This window comes from Rhincodon typus, chromosome 8 (genome assembly GCF_021869965.1).
Source record: "Rhincodon typus isolate 14 chromosome 8, sRhiTyp1.1, whole genome shotgun sequence".
NCBI lineage: Eukaryota > Metazoa > Chordata > Chondrichthyes > Orectolobiformes > Rhincodontidae > Rhincodon > Rhincodon typus.
Genome location: NC_063339.1, coordinates 67247054 through 67265499, shown reverse-complemented (window position 1 = coordinate 67265499; position 18446 = coordinate 67247054). Strand labels below are relative to the sequence as shown.

At 38.3% G+C, this 18446-nt stretch overlaps 1 protein-coding gene across 1 annotated transcript in view; it reads right to left on the bottom strand.

Moving 5' to 3' along the window:
* The window catches only part of dcaf5 (ddb1 and cul4 associated factor 5), a 93939-nt gene that overhangs the window by 22548 nt on the left and 52945 nt on the right, over positions 1-18446 (bottom strand). Inside the window, exon 7 of the mRNA XM_048599836.1 lies at positions 3978-4044. Within this exon, the coding sequence (XP_048455793.1) occupies positions 3978-4044 (67 nt within the window). The remainder of the gene's footprint in view (positions 1-3977; positions 4045-18446) is intronic.

The window sequence follows — 18446 nt, the reverse complement described above, 5'->3', positions numbered from 1 at the left end:
AAACGTCAGCTTTCCTGCTCCTATGATGCTGCTTGGCCTGCTGTGTTCATCCAGCTCTACACCTTGTTATCTCAGATTCTCCAGCATCTGCAGTTCCTACTATCTCGGGCTCCTTCTTTAGGCAGCTGTTTGGTACACTAACATAAGGACCTCAAACAATGTCATGACAAGGATGCAACAAGATGTTGCATTTCATCTTAAAGGTGCTCCTGTTATGATGGGTGAAGGCCCATTAGATTCATGCCCTAATTTTAGCTCCACGTATTCATTTTGAGCTCACAGTAAACTCAATCTGTCAATCTCCACCGATTTCTGTATAAAACGAGCCTGGGCAGTTTCTGACAGGCACAAATTCACACCGAAGTCGATCAGAATTTGTTACAAATTAGTAATGTCATCCAAAAAAGATCACGAAAGATTGTTTTCTGGGGAGGAAAATATAAATCGCAGGAACCTTATAATAGCAATTTTGGATGTTTTCTTTATCATGCAAAGCACACCAAAATTTATTTATACCACCCAAAGGATACAAATGCTGCTATTCTCCAACAAATCATCACAAAACACTTTTGCTTAGACTTCTCTACCCATCCCTCTGTCATCTGAGTCACTTTCCCAGAGCAACATGACTGTAAAGACAGAGTAGAGCAAGTGACGGGGAAAAGTGAATCTACATCCCTCCATTTTGTGGTGCTATTCGTTCACAAACCAAGGAGGCAGCATTTTAACTTCATTTTGTCAATCTACATGAATGCAGAATTCATACTGTTTGTGAGAAAAGGTGTACTCCCTTAAGCACCTTTTTTTCAAGCAGTAATAGATCATTATATTTCTAGGCTAATTTTTTTAAAAAGATGAATAAATGGAGAAGAAAATGGGAAAATTTGACTCCAGGATTAATTGGATCAGGTTAGAGATTTAATTCCATGCTCTTGTCATAATGACATCCTTAAATTTATATTATGAATTTTTGTATCTACATTTACAACAGAACCTGTCTAGGAAATTTGTTGCACTGTAAATACACCATCTTGCCAATGGTGATGTAGGGTTAAATCTTAAATCCTCTGGATCACAGGGAAACCAGATGCACTACCAGAGCTATACACTGTGACCCCGCTGAAGTCCACATGTGTTGACCTTTGGGGGAACTGCATGAGAGCTTTGAACTTCCAGTGGGCAATTCCCCTGCTCCCAGGGCCCACTGCAGATATCATGACTTTGAATAACATTAATGCATTTACCCAAACCTAGGCTCTCGTATCCTATCCATTTATCTTACACACCCACCATCTTCCACCCTATCCATTCACCCAATCAATCAATAACATTCAAACTGGACCTTTAAAACTTATAAGACAGCAAGTGTCATCCAAAGGAAGTTTGTTCTATCTTTCCCCAGTTTTACTCCACTACGATGGAGCTCTCTGGAGGATGCTGCAGTCTGAATTTCTGATAAGGCCAAGTAATACAAAGTATCAAGTGTTCAGGTGGAGCAGTAATCTGATGATGATTGCTGCTATTCAGACAATCAGGTCATAATAACCCTATTAGCAGTAAAATATCATTACGATTGACAAGTTTACATAAAAACTTCTGTTATACCTGTGGGCATTGAAATTAGTATTGGACGAAGTTGGGAGAAAACACATCTCTACACAAGATATAATCTAATATAGTCAGTTGCTGCAAACTGATACTTCAAAAGTCATGGCCTTTCCTACATCAAACATACCCGTAAGCGCACTAAAGGCTTCTCCCAGTGCACATCTGAAATAAATACAATAACAAAACTAAGTGTTCACATCACAGACCTGCTTTAGGATGGCAAGAATCAAATACAAACTCAATAGTAATATGGCACTGCCATTGGCAGAAGTTACAATTGCAGTTAGAAGCAAGCAAAACATGTTCCAGTGAGAGATCTGAAAGCTCAAAATATCTAGACAGCAATTGTTGACGATGACTTGAATTTACCACAACTTAAATCAGTGTTTAAAAACCTCAAGGAAGTATATAGACTGCTGTCAGGTAACAATGGAATTACTATATTAAATACTTATTTAGAATTGTTCCTCACCAGGATTGTAATTATTTTAAAATAATCATTGAAAACAGCTTTTCAGGATATCCCCATGTTTATTTTTCTATGTGGGGAAGATGGGAAATATCAAAACCTATTGAAATGATGCAGTGAAACAGAAAAATAAAATAAATTGCTGGCATAGTGGACCTTTCATGATCTCAGAACAATGAGTCTGCTGTTATGTAGGAAATGTCAAACTATGTGCAGCAATGTCCCATCACATCACAATACTAGATAAACAATAGAGGAGACTTGGAATTAACAACTCATCTGAAATGTAGCACCTTCCAAGTCCTGCAAATGACATGTGGGGCTGAATGATCTACTCAAATGCCTGGCATCGGACTTGAACACACAATCATCTTAATCAGAAGCTACCATTGAGGCAAGGCTTAATTGGTACACCAATATTTATATTAAAGGATGCACGTTAAAAAGCTGATAGAAGGGACTCTTGTGGTGCAATGGTAGTAACCCTACCCTGGGACCGAGACACCTGGGTTAAAGTCCCACCTACTCCAGAGGTGCGCAACAACATCTCTGAACAGGTCGATTAGAAAAATAGGTTAAGAAGCTGATAGATGTAATCAGTAATGATCACTAAGCTAGTAGCTACACTTATCTAGGCTACAGCCTTCGCCGTTGTCCATCAGGCTGTCAAGCAAGCAGCATTTTCAAATTTGCATTGTCTAGAATACATACGAATTCTAAAAACAGAACCCAAAGAACTGCAGATGCTGAAAATCAGGAACAAAAACAGAAATTGCAAGAGTTCTGAAAAAGGGTCACTAGACCCGAAAGTTTGCTTTCTCTCCACAAACAGTGCCAGACCTGCTGAGTTCTCCCAGCAATTTCCGTGTTTGTTGTTGTTGCACGTGAATTGTTGGACAGGATAACAACAGGCTACTTAGAATTCACTGAAATATATTTTTGACAGTTTTCATTTATTTATGAACATTTTTATGATAATTAAAACATTTTTAGTCTGCCTTTTATTCCAGCTTATCTTCAGAAGAAGCAGAACCATCTAATCAGAAATGCATAAAGGCAAAATACTACAGATGCTGGAAATCTGAAACAAACAAAACGCTGTAGAAACTTCCTTAGAAGAGTCATCACAGACTCAAAACGTCAGCTCTGTTTCTCTCCCCACTGATGCTGCCAGACCTGCCGAGTTTCTCCAGTGTTGTGTCTTGTAAGATAAACCTGACGGCTAACTCTGAATATTTGCTGTGTATTATTTGAATTCCAATATTTGCATCCTCTTTCTTGCTTCAAGTTGATCATGAAGTTGTTCGGCTCTCCTAAGTTAGTTCAGGTTCTGCACTCAACTCAGGCAGAGTTTCTACAATGGAGCGCTTTTCAGAATACTTAACACATTTCGCTTTGTGAGGAGGAGTGGAGCAAGGAAATTTAAATGGGCTACAGAAGGGAAAAAAATCCCCACTTTCAATAAATTAACTTTTCCTTACCCAAAATGGTGGAGAAGCATTTTCCAATTTGAAAGTTAGAGCAGCTGTCAAGGACTAGAGTCTTTTTTGAAAAATTTCCCATAGTTGGAATGAGACTACTAAGATAACATTAAACAATGTAAAGTTTTGTACACCATCACTAGGAGACTGATTAAATCCATTTCAAGACAGCCTTTACAGTTGGAAGATCAAGGACACTCCTCTCATTAGTCCAGGCTTGCATTAAAAAAAACTTCACAGTCAAGTTTGACAAAAAAAAACAAATTCATTCTAGTCATTATGTATTTGGAAAAATGTCTACACAAACATCAGCCTGAGTTTCTCTTCCAAAACAGCTATCATATGTTCTTCATTTTCCACAAAATGAGATATAAAAAAAAAAATCAGAGTAAGTCACAGAAGGTTAATATATAACTCACCTGTCTCCAAACTGGAAGGTATGCGCCACATGTACAGATTAAAGTCATCTGAGCCAGACAGAACGAACTGTAACAAAAGAAAGAGCAGATTGCTTATCTTGTAAAGGTTAAGTTTAGAAAACTTGCAGATAGGAAAGTTAAATCACAAAGAAACTTCAATGTAGATAAATCCAAGATGACACATAACAGACTAGATAGGCCAAGAGGCCTGTTTCTGCAGCTTATAATGTATGTAACTTAAATTCTATTACACCCCTTAAGAAAGCATTTTACGGTTTCCTTGCCCTTTTATTTTTATAAATATATATTGTTGGCTATTCATGCTTTTTTTTTTAAGAGAAAGTATCACAATTGAAACAATTAAACTGCTTTCGTTGGTCAAAAGATCAACAATATACAAAAAAATGGAAATGTTATTGACTCAGCTCTGTAGTTTTCTCATCACTAACACAAACAGCAGCAATACTAGTCTTAAACTAGAAGTCAAGTTACTTCAAAGTTATGCACCATTAAAACCGATACATTTTGTACTGCCTTAACCAATTATGAATTCTACAAAGCCCTTGTCACCTCATTCCAACCCTGATTTTTGAACCTGCAAAAGGTATACATGTGAGTTACAGAACCAGCTTTCCAAATCAGTAAACTATCACAAATGGGTTTTTCATTATATAGAAGCAATTAAGTTCACTATACAGCCAAAACAAAGACATGAAACTTATATGGAACAGGTTGGAAAGTGTAGATGTTTAGATGGTCCTAGGTGTCCTTGTAGAGTCACTGAAGGCTAACATGCAAGTGCAGCAAGACATTAGGAAGGCTAATGGAAATGTTAGCCTTTATTGCAAAGGAATTTGAGCGTAGGCGTAGTGGAGTTTTTGTTCTATTGTGCTAGGTTAGACTGCACTTGGAGTACTGTGTGCGGTTACTGTATCTCAGGAAAGAGATTGTTGCCCTAGGTGAAGTGCAACAAAGGTTTGCTCCCAGATGATGGGGCTGTCCCATGAAACTGGGCTCGTATTCTTTGAAACTCTAGAGAATGAGATATGATTTCATTGCAACTCAAATTAATTAAGAGGGATAGAAAGGGCAGATGCAGGTAAGATATTTCCCCTGGTTTGGGAGTCTAGACCAGAGCCCACAATTTTAAAAACAAATGGGGTGCCGTTTAGGTTTGAAATGAAGAGAGATAATTTTATTCCGGGGTTGTGAAACTTTGGAATTCCCTACCATCAAGGGCTGTGGAAGCTCAGTCTTTGAGGTTGACACACTCGGAGATTGATATATTTCTGATTACCAGTGACATAGAGCTATTGGGATGGGGTGGGTAAAAGGCACCAAAGTATTCAATCAGCCATGATCGCATTGAATAGGCTCGATGGGTTGAACGGCCTACTCCTGTTCCTGTGTTCCTTGCCAAAGCCGTTGCTGGAGTTGTTTGTGAAGAAGAAAACAAGATCAGAATTGTAGTTATAGTGCCATTTTTACCACTGCGATGAGTATTGTGCAGTGAAATTTAAACAGAAAGCATTAAATGAAACTAATTAAATTTTCAGGAAATCCTAATGTTTGGATCACATGGATCCTTAACAGAGCATGCTCAGTGGTAGGTGACTAAACAAATCACAAACCAGTTTCTTCCATCCAAGTACTGAGGTTCATTCTTATTTTAAGTTTCTGAGGTCAGATGAAAAGGTGATTTGGCCACAAACCAAAGTTTAAATTTGGTTACAATACCACATAACATAACTTTCCGTAGGAACAGTTTTGCACAACTGAAGCACATATAACATTTCTAGTTAGCCATACATTAAGAAAGGTAGATAACAGGAGGCACAATTGGTTATCCCTGCCATTTTCTGCTACAATCAGGATGTAATGATGTTAGCAACAGTAAGAGGAAGTAATTCAGTGTACGTGCACATGTAAAATGAAGTAATGTCGGCAAATATTTTGGAGAGTACTGATGTAAAAGGTACAGATTAAGTAAGAGTCTACAGGTGTGAGGCTGGAAAAGCACAACAGGTCAGAGAGCATCCGAGGAGCAGCTAAATCAATGTTTTGAGCCAAAACCCTTCATCAGGTTTAGGCCTGAAACATTGGCTTACCTGGTCCTTGGATGCTGTCTGACCTGCTGTGCTTTTCTAGCCTCACACCTATAGACACTGGTTTCCAGCATTTGTAGCTCTTATGGTCTCCAAGCCACAGATTAAGTAAGAACCTGAGAAACCAGGAGTGTCTTCAAATGTATTCTATAGATTCATTATGATTTACTGTACCTTAAAATTTTAAAAGGTAGTGCATTGCTTAACTGTTGACAATACGGAATTTCATTTTTCACTTGTATTAGTCTATTAACCCATACTTTTAAATGGAAAGATTTGAAAATGGTCACTTTTGTGTTATAACGCTCGTTATGGCATATTTTCTGTCTCAGGTATATATTTATTACCAATTCACACACCTGCATTTGGTATTCTAAGCAAAGATCCTAAGATCAGTAGGAATAAAAGGAGTAGACCATTCGGCCCATCATACATGCTCTTTCAAAAAAGTCATGGCTAATCATATGGTGACTTCAACTCTGCTTTCCTGTCTGACCTCCATTACCCTTCCTTGTTGATCATTGATGTGCCTTACTCAGCGTCAAAAATAACCAAAGTCTTAGCCTCAAGTGCTCTCTGGAAAAGGCTAACAAGTTTCAGACGAAATTCCACCTCATCTTCTCAATAGGAAGTCCCTTATTGCTAAACTGTGCCCCTGAGTTCTCATTCCTCCTTGCCTCATGTTTTTCTTCTACTCTTGTGCTGTGCTGTATATTCTACTGTTGAGGGTGGGTACAAAATATTTGTTCCAAATTCTGTCATTTCCTAGATTCCCATTTTTAATTTTCTCTAGTTTCACGAAGAAACCAAAGCTTACGTTGGCTACTCTCTTCCTGTCCATCAGATCTAACACCTTCAATTTAAAATTCTCATGATTGAACACAATCTCTTCATAGTCTCACCCCTCAAACTCACTGAAAATTTTGTTTCCTCCGAAACTGTTAGAAGGAATCCTCCACATCAACCCTAACCATTACCAATCTGCTGCTCAAGTCCCATCTCCTTTCCCAGAGCCTGCTGCCTTACCAAGGCCTTTAAGACCCTTTTTAAAACCCACATTTGTCAGCAAACTTTTAGCCACTTAATCTAATTGTGCCTTCCTTGTTATGCCTGATTACACCTCTACAAAAAGTTCTGGGATACTCATATGCAAAAGGTGGTGCATTAATGTACAAAATGCAGTTTCTGCTTGGTTTTTCTCCTTTTGAAAATGTTTATTTAAACAATTATCTTGTGGACCTATGCAAAATAGAGAGAATAGCTTCCCCAGCTACTTTCTCTTCACCACTTATGGATTGTTGATGCTGTACTCCTTTGTTTCTAGAACTGTCTATAAAGTAATTACATCAGAATGTTTTTTTCCTATGTCATCTTGAACTCTTATCAACAATAATGAAAAAAAATAACTGGTGAATTAGTAGGAAATTTCAGTAGGTTCAGCACTCACGTCCTCAAAATTCGACTAAACATTCTCTACTGGCACATATTGATAGAGAAAATCAAACCTTCGGTGAATGCGATTAAATATAAAACTTGAAATTGGTACCACTTTTGCAGACAAATTTTTACAACAATTTTCAAACAGCCCCAAATACGGGAACCAATCTCAATTAAATTACCAACGGAGTGAAAAGCTTTTACTTTTCGTCTACTTTTACCTGGAGCAGAAATAGCTGTGAATCAAACATTATTTCTAGCAGTGCTGTAACTCTGGTAAATTCAGAGTATACTATCCTTCTGTTTAAAAAGAAGCAGGCTCAATAAGATTGAGGATTAAATGTATTTTGTTTAGTCCTCATCAATAAGATGTCCCACATTAAAGCATATTCAACTGTTGTTTTACCACTTGTACAGTCAACAGCTTACAATTTCCATTTTGAAGGCAGGAACATCACAAACGACCAAATGCAATCTAACCTTTAAGACAGAAGAAACAGCCCAAGGTACTTCATACAGATGTAAAACAGAGGGATATCAATTGATTAATGGCAATGATAACTTGCAGTCTGAAAAGTAGTAATAAAACAATCTAAAATAATCAAAAATTAACAACCTGTTGAGTGTTTCCTGTTTCAAATTTCAGGTTTATTTTAAACTGCAGTATTGCTTTAATATGGTAGATTGTGAACAGAACACCACAAAAACTATATGATTCACTCTTCATGTTCTGTCCATTTTACCATCAACTCAATGTCCGGCTAAAAACAGTAGCAATAACTATGGCTCAAGTTGTCCTATGTTTCAGGGAATAGACTTTTGACTGGTTGCAAAATTTACTTTTAGAAAAGCTTTCAGCCATAAAACATCACAAAAGTTGCGGCAATCTTTGAAATTAATCTAAACACACGAGACATGGATACGAACACAAAGGTAGAAAAGTGGAGGAAGATAAGTCAACAAAGCGCTCAATTTATTATTCATTAAACATTTTCCCTAACCTGCAGAAACTACGTGGCTAACAAAGCTTCATTCACTAATCTAATGCAGTGACAATCTCCGCTACGTTTATCCTGCGGTCAAGAAAGGAGAAGAGCTAGAGGTCTGTTCTCAGACTTTCACATTAGTATGAGTGACCTTGATACAGTTGTATCCTCTAATTCGTGCACAGGACTGTCCCTCTATCCCCGAACAACGAATTTCACAAGACGGAGGATCATAAGTAGGCCATCAAGTCTGCTCTACCATTCATTGAAATCAAGGCGATAATCTATGGTAATCCTCATTCCCACTTTCCTGCCTTTTTCTCTTAAACCTTGACCACCTTACTGATTAAAAATCTGTCTCGACTTTGAATACACTTCATGACCCAGTCTCTACAATCCTCTGCAGTAAAGAATTCCACAGATTCACTACCTCTCAGAAAAAAAAATCTTCATCTCCATCTTAAATGGACCTTTCACTCTGAGATTATGCCCACTGGTCCTAGATTCTCTCCCACAAAGGGAAACCTCTCAGCATCTATTCTATTAAGTCGCCATTTAAGAGTCTTATATGCTTCAATAAGATCCCCTCTCATTCTTCGAAACACCAACGAGTACAGGCTCAACCCGCTCAATCCCTCCACATAAAAAAAAATCCTTCCATACGTGGGATCAACCAAGTAAACCTTTTCTGGATTGCGTCCAATATCTGTCCTTAGATTAAAAAAACCAAAACTATTCACAGATTCAGTGCATACTCTTCATTGATATGATTCTGTTTAATAAGTATTTGGACTTAAATTTATGATATTCCTGTAAACCACATTCCTGTACATTGTAGCCAAGGAGCAGCAATTGCATAAAGCCTTCAATTTAATGTTAAAGATGCATCATGCAAACACAGCAAGACGGGAGGCTCTGGAACTCTCCTCCTCAGATGATGATGGGAGCAGAGTCCTTAAATAATTTTAAGATAGAGGTAGATAGATTCATGATAAGCAAGCAGGTTAAAAAAAAACACCACAATTTAGCTGTGCAGGAAATTGAAGTAATCAGATTAGCAATGATCGTGTTGGATAGTGGAGTAGACCCAAGGAGCCGAGGGACCAACTCATGCTTTAATTTGTACATTTGTACGAAGTTGTATATGATGTCCTACCTTCTTCACCCACACACCATTTTAACCCTTTGTTTTCAAATTAAAAACTCATGAATTCACCTCCTACCACTTATGTTCATATTGAGTTCCAATTTTAGCAATCATTGAATAAAAATATTCCTGACCTGTCCCTTCATTTTTTTGACAATTAGGTTTTGGTCACTTCTCTTTTAAAAGCCACTATTGTCTGATACAACATGGCTGAGCTCAACAACTTCTGTGCAAAAATCTACTTCCAGCTTCTCCTTTCACTTTATCACATTAAATTTCTGCTCTTGTTACTGGCTCATTGACTAGTGGGAATTTCTTAGTCACTGAATCAGGTCCCTTCCTAACAGTCAACACTCCCAAAAGATTCTTTTAAGAACAGAATTCAGTATATTTGGATTTCCAAAAGGTTGCATTATAGACTTATTGTTAAGGTCAGAGCATGCGGTGTCAGGGAACAAGTAGCTTAATGCATAACATGCTGGCACTAACACTTACTCTGTTTTCTGTTTTAAAGTAGTTATTCAGATGGGCAGAAAGTTTGAAGCGTTGACGTGCAACAATTGTGCTCAGATCACTGTAGTTCACTGATGCAAATCACTTACAGGAATTACTCAGACTTGGGAATTAAAGCAAAATTTTAAATTGAGGGGATATTGTGGTTAAGTGAAATGTCCCAGAGCCCAGGCTAAATGCTCTAGAGGCACAGTATGAAATCCCATCCCAGCAGAATTGAAAGTTAAATTCAATTAATAAATGCGAAAAATGAAGCCCATCTCTGTAATAGCGACTATGACGACTATCACTAGTCATTGCAAAAACCTAACCTTCATCCTTTTAGGCAACATCCACCATTCTTTCCTTGTTTGGCCTACGCGTGACTCCAGAACCACAGCAATGTGGTTGACTCTTTACATGCCCTCTGAAATGGCCAGGAGACCTCTCATGGGCAATTAGGGATATGCAACAAATGCTGGCCTGATCAAGGACGCCCACATTCTATTAAAGAATAATCCCATTAAAGAAGAAAAATTGTCAATAACACCAAGTTCAACGGATACAGCTAACATTGAACAAAAATATGAACAAAATACAGGAAGCTATTAACCTACTTGCAGAATAGGTGTCTAACCAGAAAATTAATTTCAGTACAACAAAATGTAGGGTAATACATTTTGGTACAAAGAATAAGTGGGCTACATACATTTAGGAAAATCAGTTTCTAAAAGGGAGGGATAGAACAGAAGAAATTGGCAGACAAGATACAGGAATCATTAACTTTAGTGATGCAGGCTAATAAGGACGTTTGTAAAAAAGCATTTGTAAACGATAGAATTGAAAAGCAGAGAAGTTATATTAAAAAAGATTGGAATGATACCAAAACTGAAGCATTAAACTCAACAAAAGCCAAACAGGTTGGAACTGTTTTCTTGAAATGTGGAAGACTGGAGGGGTAACTAGTGATCCTCAAGATTATGAAAAGGTTTGACAGGGTAACCTGGAAGATGTTTGCACCGGAGGCTCTGAACTGGACATAATATTGCAACCATTTCATTATGTTAAAGGCACTATATAAATATAAGCTGTTGCTGCAATATAAAACACAATCAAAATTAGATTTACTTTCTCCTACTCCTCCAAAACAGTCACTCAAGGCTCAAGCTGGCTACGAGTAGGGACAATCAGAAAAGGAGAAACTGTTTTACTCTACCCATTCATTTATTAAATCACTCAGTAACCAAGTCAGTTCAACAATAAAGAATGGCACGTTAATCTGATTAAAAACACAACAAAGCAAGACATCACTCACTCAATCGCCAGGACACCTGAAGTACAAAGTTCAAGCTGCTCTCAGCTTTTATAAGGTGGCGTATTCTATTTGTTGGAAAAGTACAACTTGCTGGTCGTTGCTTACACAAGTCAAAAAACACTCCATTCTCTTCGACACAGAATTCACACTGCATCTCAGAGGTATTCTGTGCAAGCAAACCGATCCGTGCCATGGCATCAAACATTGCTTTTGATACAGTTTAGAAATTAATTTGACCTCTTTCATAATGAGGAGGACTTTGAGATTAATTTTATTATTTTGGCCAGAACAGGAAGCAATCGAGGATGAGAATAAGTGATACTTTAAGTATATTTTAAAATGCCAAAATTACACAATTTTAATCATGATTCACATATATTTAAAAGATTGCCCAATACTTGAATTTATATGACTGACAAAGAAGAATGAAATTGTATTTCATTATGTAAACTTAAGCAATCCTTTACACCAAAATGTTAAACAATTGTATGCTTAGATAATAAAATGAATTTGCCAAAAGATAAATTTGCATACCTTATATCAAATGGGATATATTTCAAGGAAGTTTCTGAAACTGATACTTTTATTTCCCGAAATCTACAATATATCACATAACATACACAACCAGCATTCTAGACTGCTCTTGCAGCATGCCAACATTTTACATATTTGCTAATTATTTTCACCAGGTGAAAACTGCTCTCACGATAAGAATTTGATCACCTCCAGGTACAACTTTTCCGATACTCTTCCCTGGACGCTCCAGCTCCACCCTTCATTAAAGGAAACTCACCTAAATTCAACTGTTATCACTAATGCTCTGTTCAACCAAACATCTCTATACCTTGCTGGGCTCCTAATCCAAACTACCTCAAATCTTCTTCAAATCCTTCCTAGTATCATCTGACAAGTGCACTGTTTGCATTCTACATTATTCAGAATATAACCAACACAGCGCTATCCTTAGTTGGAGCGCCTTCAGCATTATGCAGCTATATTCTGCAATTGCTTCCCCAACTTTATCTACTTCAGTAGGTTACACCTTCAAAAATGTCTTCAAAATTAGTAATAGTGTCATGCCTTAAATCAAAAGATCAAACTTCACTGTGGACTAGTGCAGTAAATTTTGGCCAAAAATCCAATCCAACCCTGAACGATTTCTGCATTTTAGACTGTGCCATGTTTCAGAGCAGATTATAAATCTTGTTTGTCTGCTCTGTTAGACATAAAAAGATCCCATAGCATTAACCAAAGAAGAACACTCACGTTTAACACACCACTGAATGCATCCCTCTTCAAAGTCACTGTCCAAAACACATGAAAGATGAAAATGTTGGTACTGGTACCGTTAGGGCAAATGAGAGTGCTACGACTTCAACGACTACATCTTCACTCTGTCTTACAGTCGCATCTGAGTGGTGACAGGATGAGAGAAAGTAGAAGGGGTTCAGATATAGTTTGGCTTGCAAGACACGTTACATTGTTGTCGGCATTAGGCCCAACAGGTTGTCATGCTCAGCAGGTAAGCCAGAGCAAGCGGTATCAAGGACAAGGCAATAAAAGTGATATCTGTTCAATACCATCTTGTGGGAACTGTCCTGAACCCTTATCATCTACTTCATTGTCCAAGATTCTCTCAGCAGTCTTTTCGGCAAGAGTTAATGTGTGCTTGCTTCCCTATTTCACAAACAGGAGAAACGGGGAAGTTTTTGTCTCCAGAAAAAAGGCTTTCAGCCATCACCATGCTTTAGACTATTTATCAGTGTGCATGATTACATTACTTGAGAGGAGAGGGACAACTTTTAAGAGTTTAATGATAAGCACGAAGTAGGCACAGTAAGTATTTCTTTTCAAGAACAGGTCAATACAGTTGCGGGGAGGGAAGAGAGAGTCGTGCAAGGGAACAAGCAAATGTCAAATTATGTAGAGATGGAGGTAAAAGGTGATATGTTGCTGCTATACATCCTTGATAGGAAAGGATGCCTGCCCACTTCTCATAAGTTCATTAAATCAATGTTCCTAGATTTTGGTGTACTTAGGTACAACTTTTACACTTGCCTGTGGTATACAACAGTTGTCAATGAATGCATCATGAAAGAACTCCAATTTGCACCATCATGATCCCCAATGCCATTTTAGAGAACCTAAGTGCCTTGCCACTCCCTTCAATACTCCAGATACCCTTCTCCACTTCCCAAATCATGACATCGCAGTTGGCTGTTTAAATGGCTGTTAGCCATTTTAATTGCTTTAATACAAACTTAACAACCTTCCAGGAAACTGCTGTAAGTTTTCTCATGAATTGCTTACAAATATTAAGAATGGATTTTTCTTTACTAAATTTAACTAGCTTTATTTATTAATTCTAAAAAACATTTGAAATGAGGATATGGCTGACAGTCAAAGGTCATCCAATCTCTGTTAGCTTTCGAATCGTTGTGCAAAGGTGGTCTAGAGTGAGGCAGGAGTTGCCAGAAAGCCACTACAGTGAGTATGGGGAAATGGACCTGCGAGAAGTGGCACGCTATGCGATGAAATTGCCAAGGATGAATCTGGCTTGTGTTAGTAACCTTGGTTAAGATGATGGAACAGCATCTGGCTTCCTACCCCCATTAGGCAAGCGGGCTATGGTGCATGCTTTGCACATTTGCAGCATGCCCACCACATGCAACTGAAAAACATGGAAATCATCTCAGGTCCATGTTGCCTTAGGTAGACAGCTACCAAACCTGTGTCCCACTCACACATCAACATCTACTTCTATATATTCCCAGACAGTCCCAGAATACAACTAATAACAAAAAAAAAAGATTAGAAGTTCAGTTTTGAGATTTGTAGGTTAAAAGGGAGATCTTAAAGAGAACTTCACTGTGCTATCAGCAGGGTTTAAAGCTCTCCAAACCAACAAGCAAATCCAATCCAATTTAAAAGGGTCAATCTGATTGAAATTATCTTCAGTTATGAAAATCAATATTCTTACTTTTAAGAGAAAGCAATGGGACCAAACTCAACAATGTTTCAACTTGTCATTGGTTGCTTTTAACTTTTAAACAAACAAAATTTACTTCTGGGATAAATCTTTCCAAATCAGACATCTAGTGTTAATGTTTGTTCTGCTAACTGCATATTAAATAGCATTTAGTAGTGACTGTGAAATTTACTCAACTTACTCGCTGTTCCGTGTTAATTTCCTATTTGTAACTCCTAAAAAGTCATCAGGAAGGCCACTCAGCAGCTGGAAAAGTTTCAGGCAGTGAATTGAGCTGCTGTCACCAAAGTTAGCAAGGCACTGAGCATGTTCCTGTACAGTGCAGCTGACTCAATCTTTAGTTCATGGACTTTTAATCTATTCATGATCTCAAGCCCCAAATATGGTGATGATTCTTTTTAGTTAATATTTTGTTTGAGGAGGTTATAAATTGTACTCTACTTAGCAAGAAACATTTGGACAGGTGGGCACAGTGATTTTGCCGGCAAGGTTTGTTCATTACGAAATGTTGCAGTCAATACATTCATAGGGATTTATTTGGAATTAGCACTGTGGAACCAGTGACACTGACATCAACTGAGGTATACTTTTTTTGGGGGCTGGGGGAGAGGAGGGGGGGTTGGTTTGTTGGTTAGCTTAGTTGGCTGGACAGCTGGTTCACGATGCAGAGTAATACTAACAGTGTGGGTTCAATTCCCATATCAGCTGAGGTTTTCTCAACCTCTTCCCTCATCGGAGGTGTGTTGACCCTCAGGTTAAACCATTCAATGAGACCATGGCTAGTCTGTGTTAAAGCACTGAAGGTGGTTAGTAGATAATTGACTGGAAAAATCCGAGTAGAAGGTAAAGGCTGTGGAGTTTTCCCAAAAGCTTTGAAGCTTGAGTGTTGCACCAAATTTGTTGGGGTTAAACTTTTGATCAGTATTGAGCAAAACTAAACTACTCAGCCCTGGAACATTCTCAATTAGATCATAAACAGATCACCTTTATTTCAAAGTCCATTTATCTGCCTAGGATCCACACTTCTAGCTGGGATACCAAACAGAAATCCAAGCAAAAGGCTCAGAATTCCATCAGCCATTCTGATTACTTTTTGTACGTGCTCAGCATTAGTACAAAACCCAAAGCCAAAACTATTCGTTCCTCTACAGCTCTTATTCTTATCAATCTTATTGATTGATTGATTGATTGATTATCAGATGTTATCACACCTCTAGAGCAAATGGGACGTGAACCTGGGCCTCCCAGTCCAGCGGTAAGGACACTACCACTGCTCCACAGGAGGGCCCCTAAAAAGAAAATATTCGGACATGTGTTTCCTGGAACAAGGTGGATGACTTCACAATAGCCTTTAATAAACTGAAATCAGTTCATTTTGACAATTCATGTAATCATATTCCTATCCATACAAATTATTTTATCTTCCAGTGTCATCTGCAAACATGAATTTCTACAAGCTCCTCTTTATCCAACTGATTTGATACATATGGTGAAAAGCTACATTCTGAGTACACATTTCTGGGACATGTCTCATATTCCTCTACATAAAATATATCTCTTTCTCATTCTTTCCTTACTCTTTGTATATCCCTTTCTCTATTCTTTGCTTTCTCCCTTCCAACTAATCACTGATCCACATTGCAAGGTTACCTTCTGATTTTGTATGCTTTATTCTTGCTAAGAATCTCTTGTACATAACAGAAAGGAGCTATGACAGCAGGGGGCTTTTAATCCAGGAGGTATAGCGTCAAAGGAAACTGCATTCCACACCAAATTCTGTCATGCACGCATCATCAAACTGTCAACTATCTGGAGCCGGAGAAACTAAATTAGTACACTACTTTTTTTGTAGCCCACATTCCTGGTTAGGAAATATCAATTCCCAATGTAGGGCTGAACTAAACGCCCAAATGAACTAAGTTTATACGAAATTATACGAGGCTGGTAGGTTATCAAGATTAGAATCCCACTGCGTTTCAGATTTTGGGTTGCAATTGTCACTTAAAGGATAAACAAAAATTTCTCTCTTTTGTCTGTAACTTTGTTAAAAATAATTCTTTATAATGAATCTCTATTCACACATGCTATGACACATCTCTGAAGCAGGTGGGACTTGAACCCAGGTCTCCTGGCCTGCAGGTAGAGACAGCATCACTGTTCCACAAACCCCTCAAAGCCACTTTGTTACAGATACTTTTAAATCAACCTTTTGTTACGACACACCTCTGAAGCAAGGGAGGCTTGAACATTGGCCTTCTGGGTCAAAAGGTAGGGACACTACTATGTCACAAAAGCTCTTAAAATTCACAACCTGTGATGGGGGTCAGGAACTGCACAAGGTCAATTGCTTGGAAAGCAGCTATGCTCACACTATATTACCACTGCTGACTAAATCGGGCTTGTAGGTACTGTTAATCAACCTTTTCAGATATGTTATGACACACATCTGGGGCCAGTGGGACTTGAATCCATCCTTCAGGCCCTATTTTGTTACTTGCTTACTAATTGTCAGAAAACTACACAATTACGTCCTTTAAAAAAAGATACAAAAACAATTAATGAGCTATAATAGTTAATTAATTTGTTCCATTCAATGCAAATTTGGCTCTATTCATGCTGGCAGGGCTGTGAAATTCGACACAGGACCTTAAGATGGATACCCAAAATAAATTCCAAATCTATTAGATTATTAAATCCTCAGAGCCAATAAATAGAACAATTGGCCATGGCTGTTCTCCTTTAGCAGCTAAAACAAGCAGAGCAAAATGATTACTTCTATCATCTGAATTGCAGAGGGCTCTTGTGGCACAGTGGTAGTGTCCCGATCTCTCAATAAGGAGGCTGGTTCAAGGTTCAAGTTCCACATGCTCCAGAGGTAAGTAATAACCTCTCTGAACAAGTCAATCAGAAAATATTTATTGCACAGTCAGATGGCAAATCAACATCAAAACCTCATTTGTTTTGTTTCAACTGATGTCTTTATTGGCTGTCACACCAACGCATTTACAGTAGAGGCAGAGGCTGCAGCAGGGCACGATCTGCATATTTGAAGGTTCTTCTTAAAGTTTACTTTTTGGTTTTCAAGGTCTGATTTTTCATTCTCACTAACTCCGTTTTAGGTGACGCGATCATGTGGTAACATTACGTTCTGTACTGATATATGTACTGCGTGATATATTTTGCATTTGGACTGAAAAAGCAGCAGGATTGGAAGAATTCACCAACACCAACATCAATAATCATCAAAACTCCATTAACCTTAACACACAAGGAAAGCATTAATTTCCTAGACACAGGATTTAAATTGGCAGAAGACAACAAGTATAAGTTGGCAACAAATGTTTTCCCCCAAAAATAACACAAACTTCTACACACAAATATCTATCAAATTCCAGATTTGAGAGATCACAGCTAATACATTTTCACTGCACATCGACAAAGCTAAAATATCTTAACCAGCCTTACTACACCTTTATGTCATCTAGGATCTCAACCCTAGACCTAATTTAACAGTTGACCTACTGTTCATGACAAAAAACATCCACTGTTATTACCCAGATTGCAGCTCCTGAATATATGCAGCATTAAGCTAAAGATTCCACATTCATTTGCAAGTGATTTTCAGTGATTTCAAATTCTCAAAGCTCCTAATTCTTTCATTGAAAGGTTTAAAACTGTTCTCCCTGCTTTGCTACTTGTCTCTCCCTCCCAAATTTTGTGACCATCCAGTCTACTCACTGCCTCCATCCCTTCCCCTACAGTGCCCGGTCCTTCTGCCTTTCCTCCCGTCCCTTGTGGTTTCCCCACTTGCTCCCAACATCCCCTTGTGGACTCCATATCTCCCCAACCCCTTCCCCTGGAGGTCATCCCATCTAGTTCTCCAGCCCACCTCTTGTCTCTCCCCTACCATCTGCAGCCTGTCCCTCCTTCACATGGCTTCCTCTCCCTCACGGCCTCGTCTCCCTCCCTCAAACTCCTCTCTTTCCAGCACCCAGGCC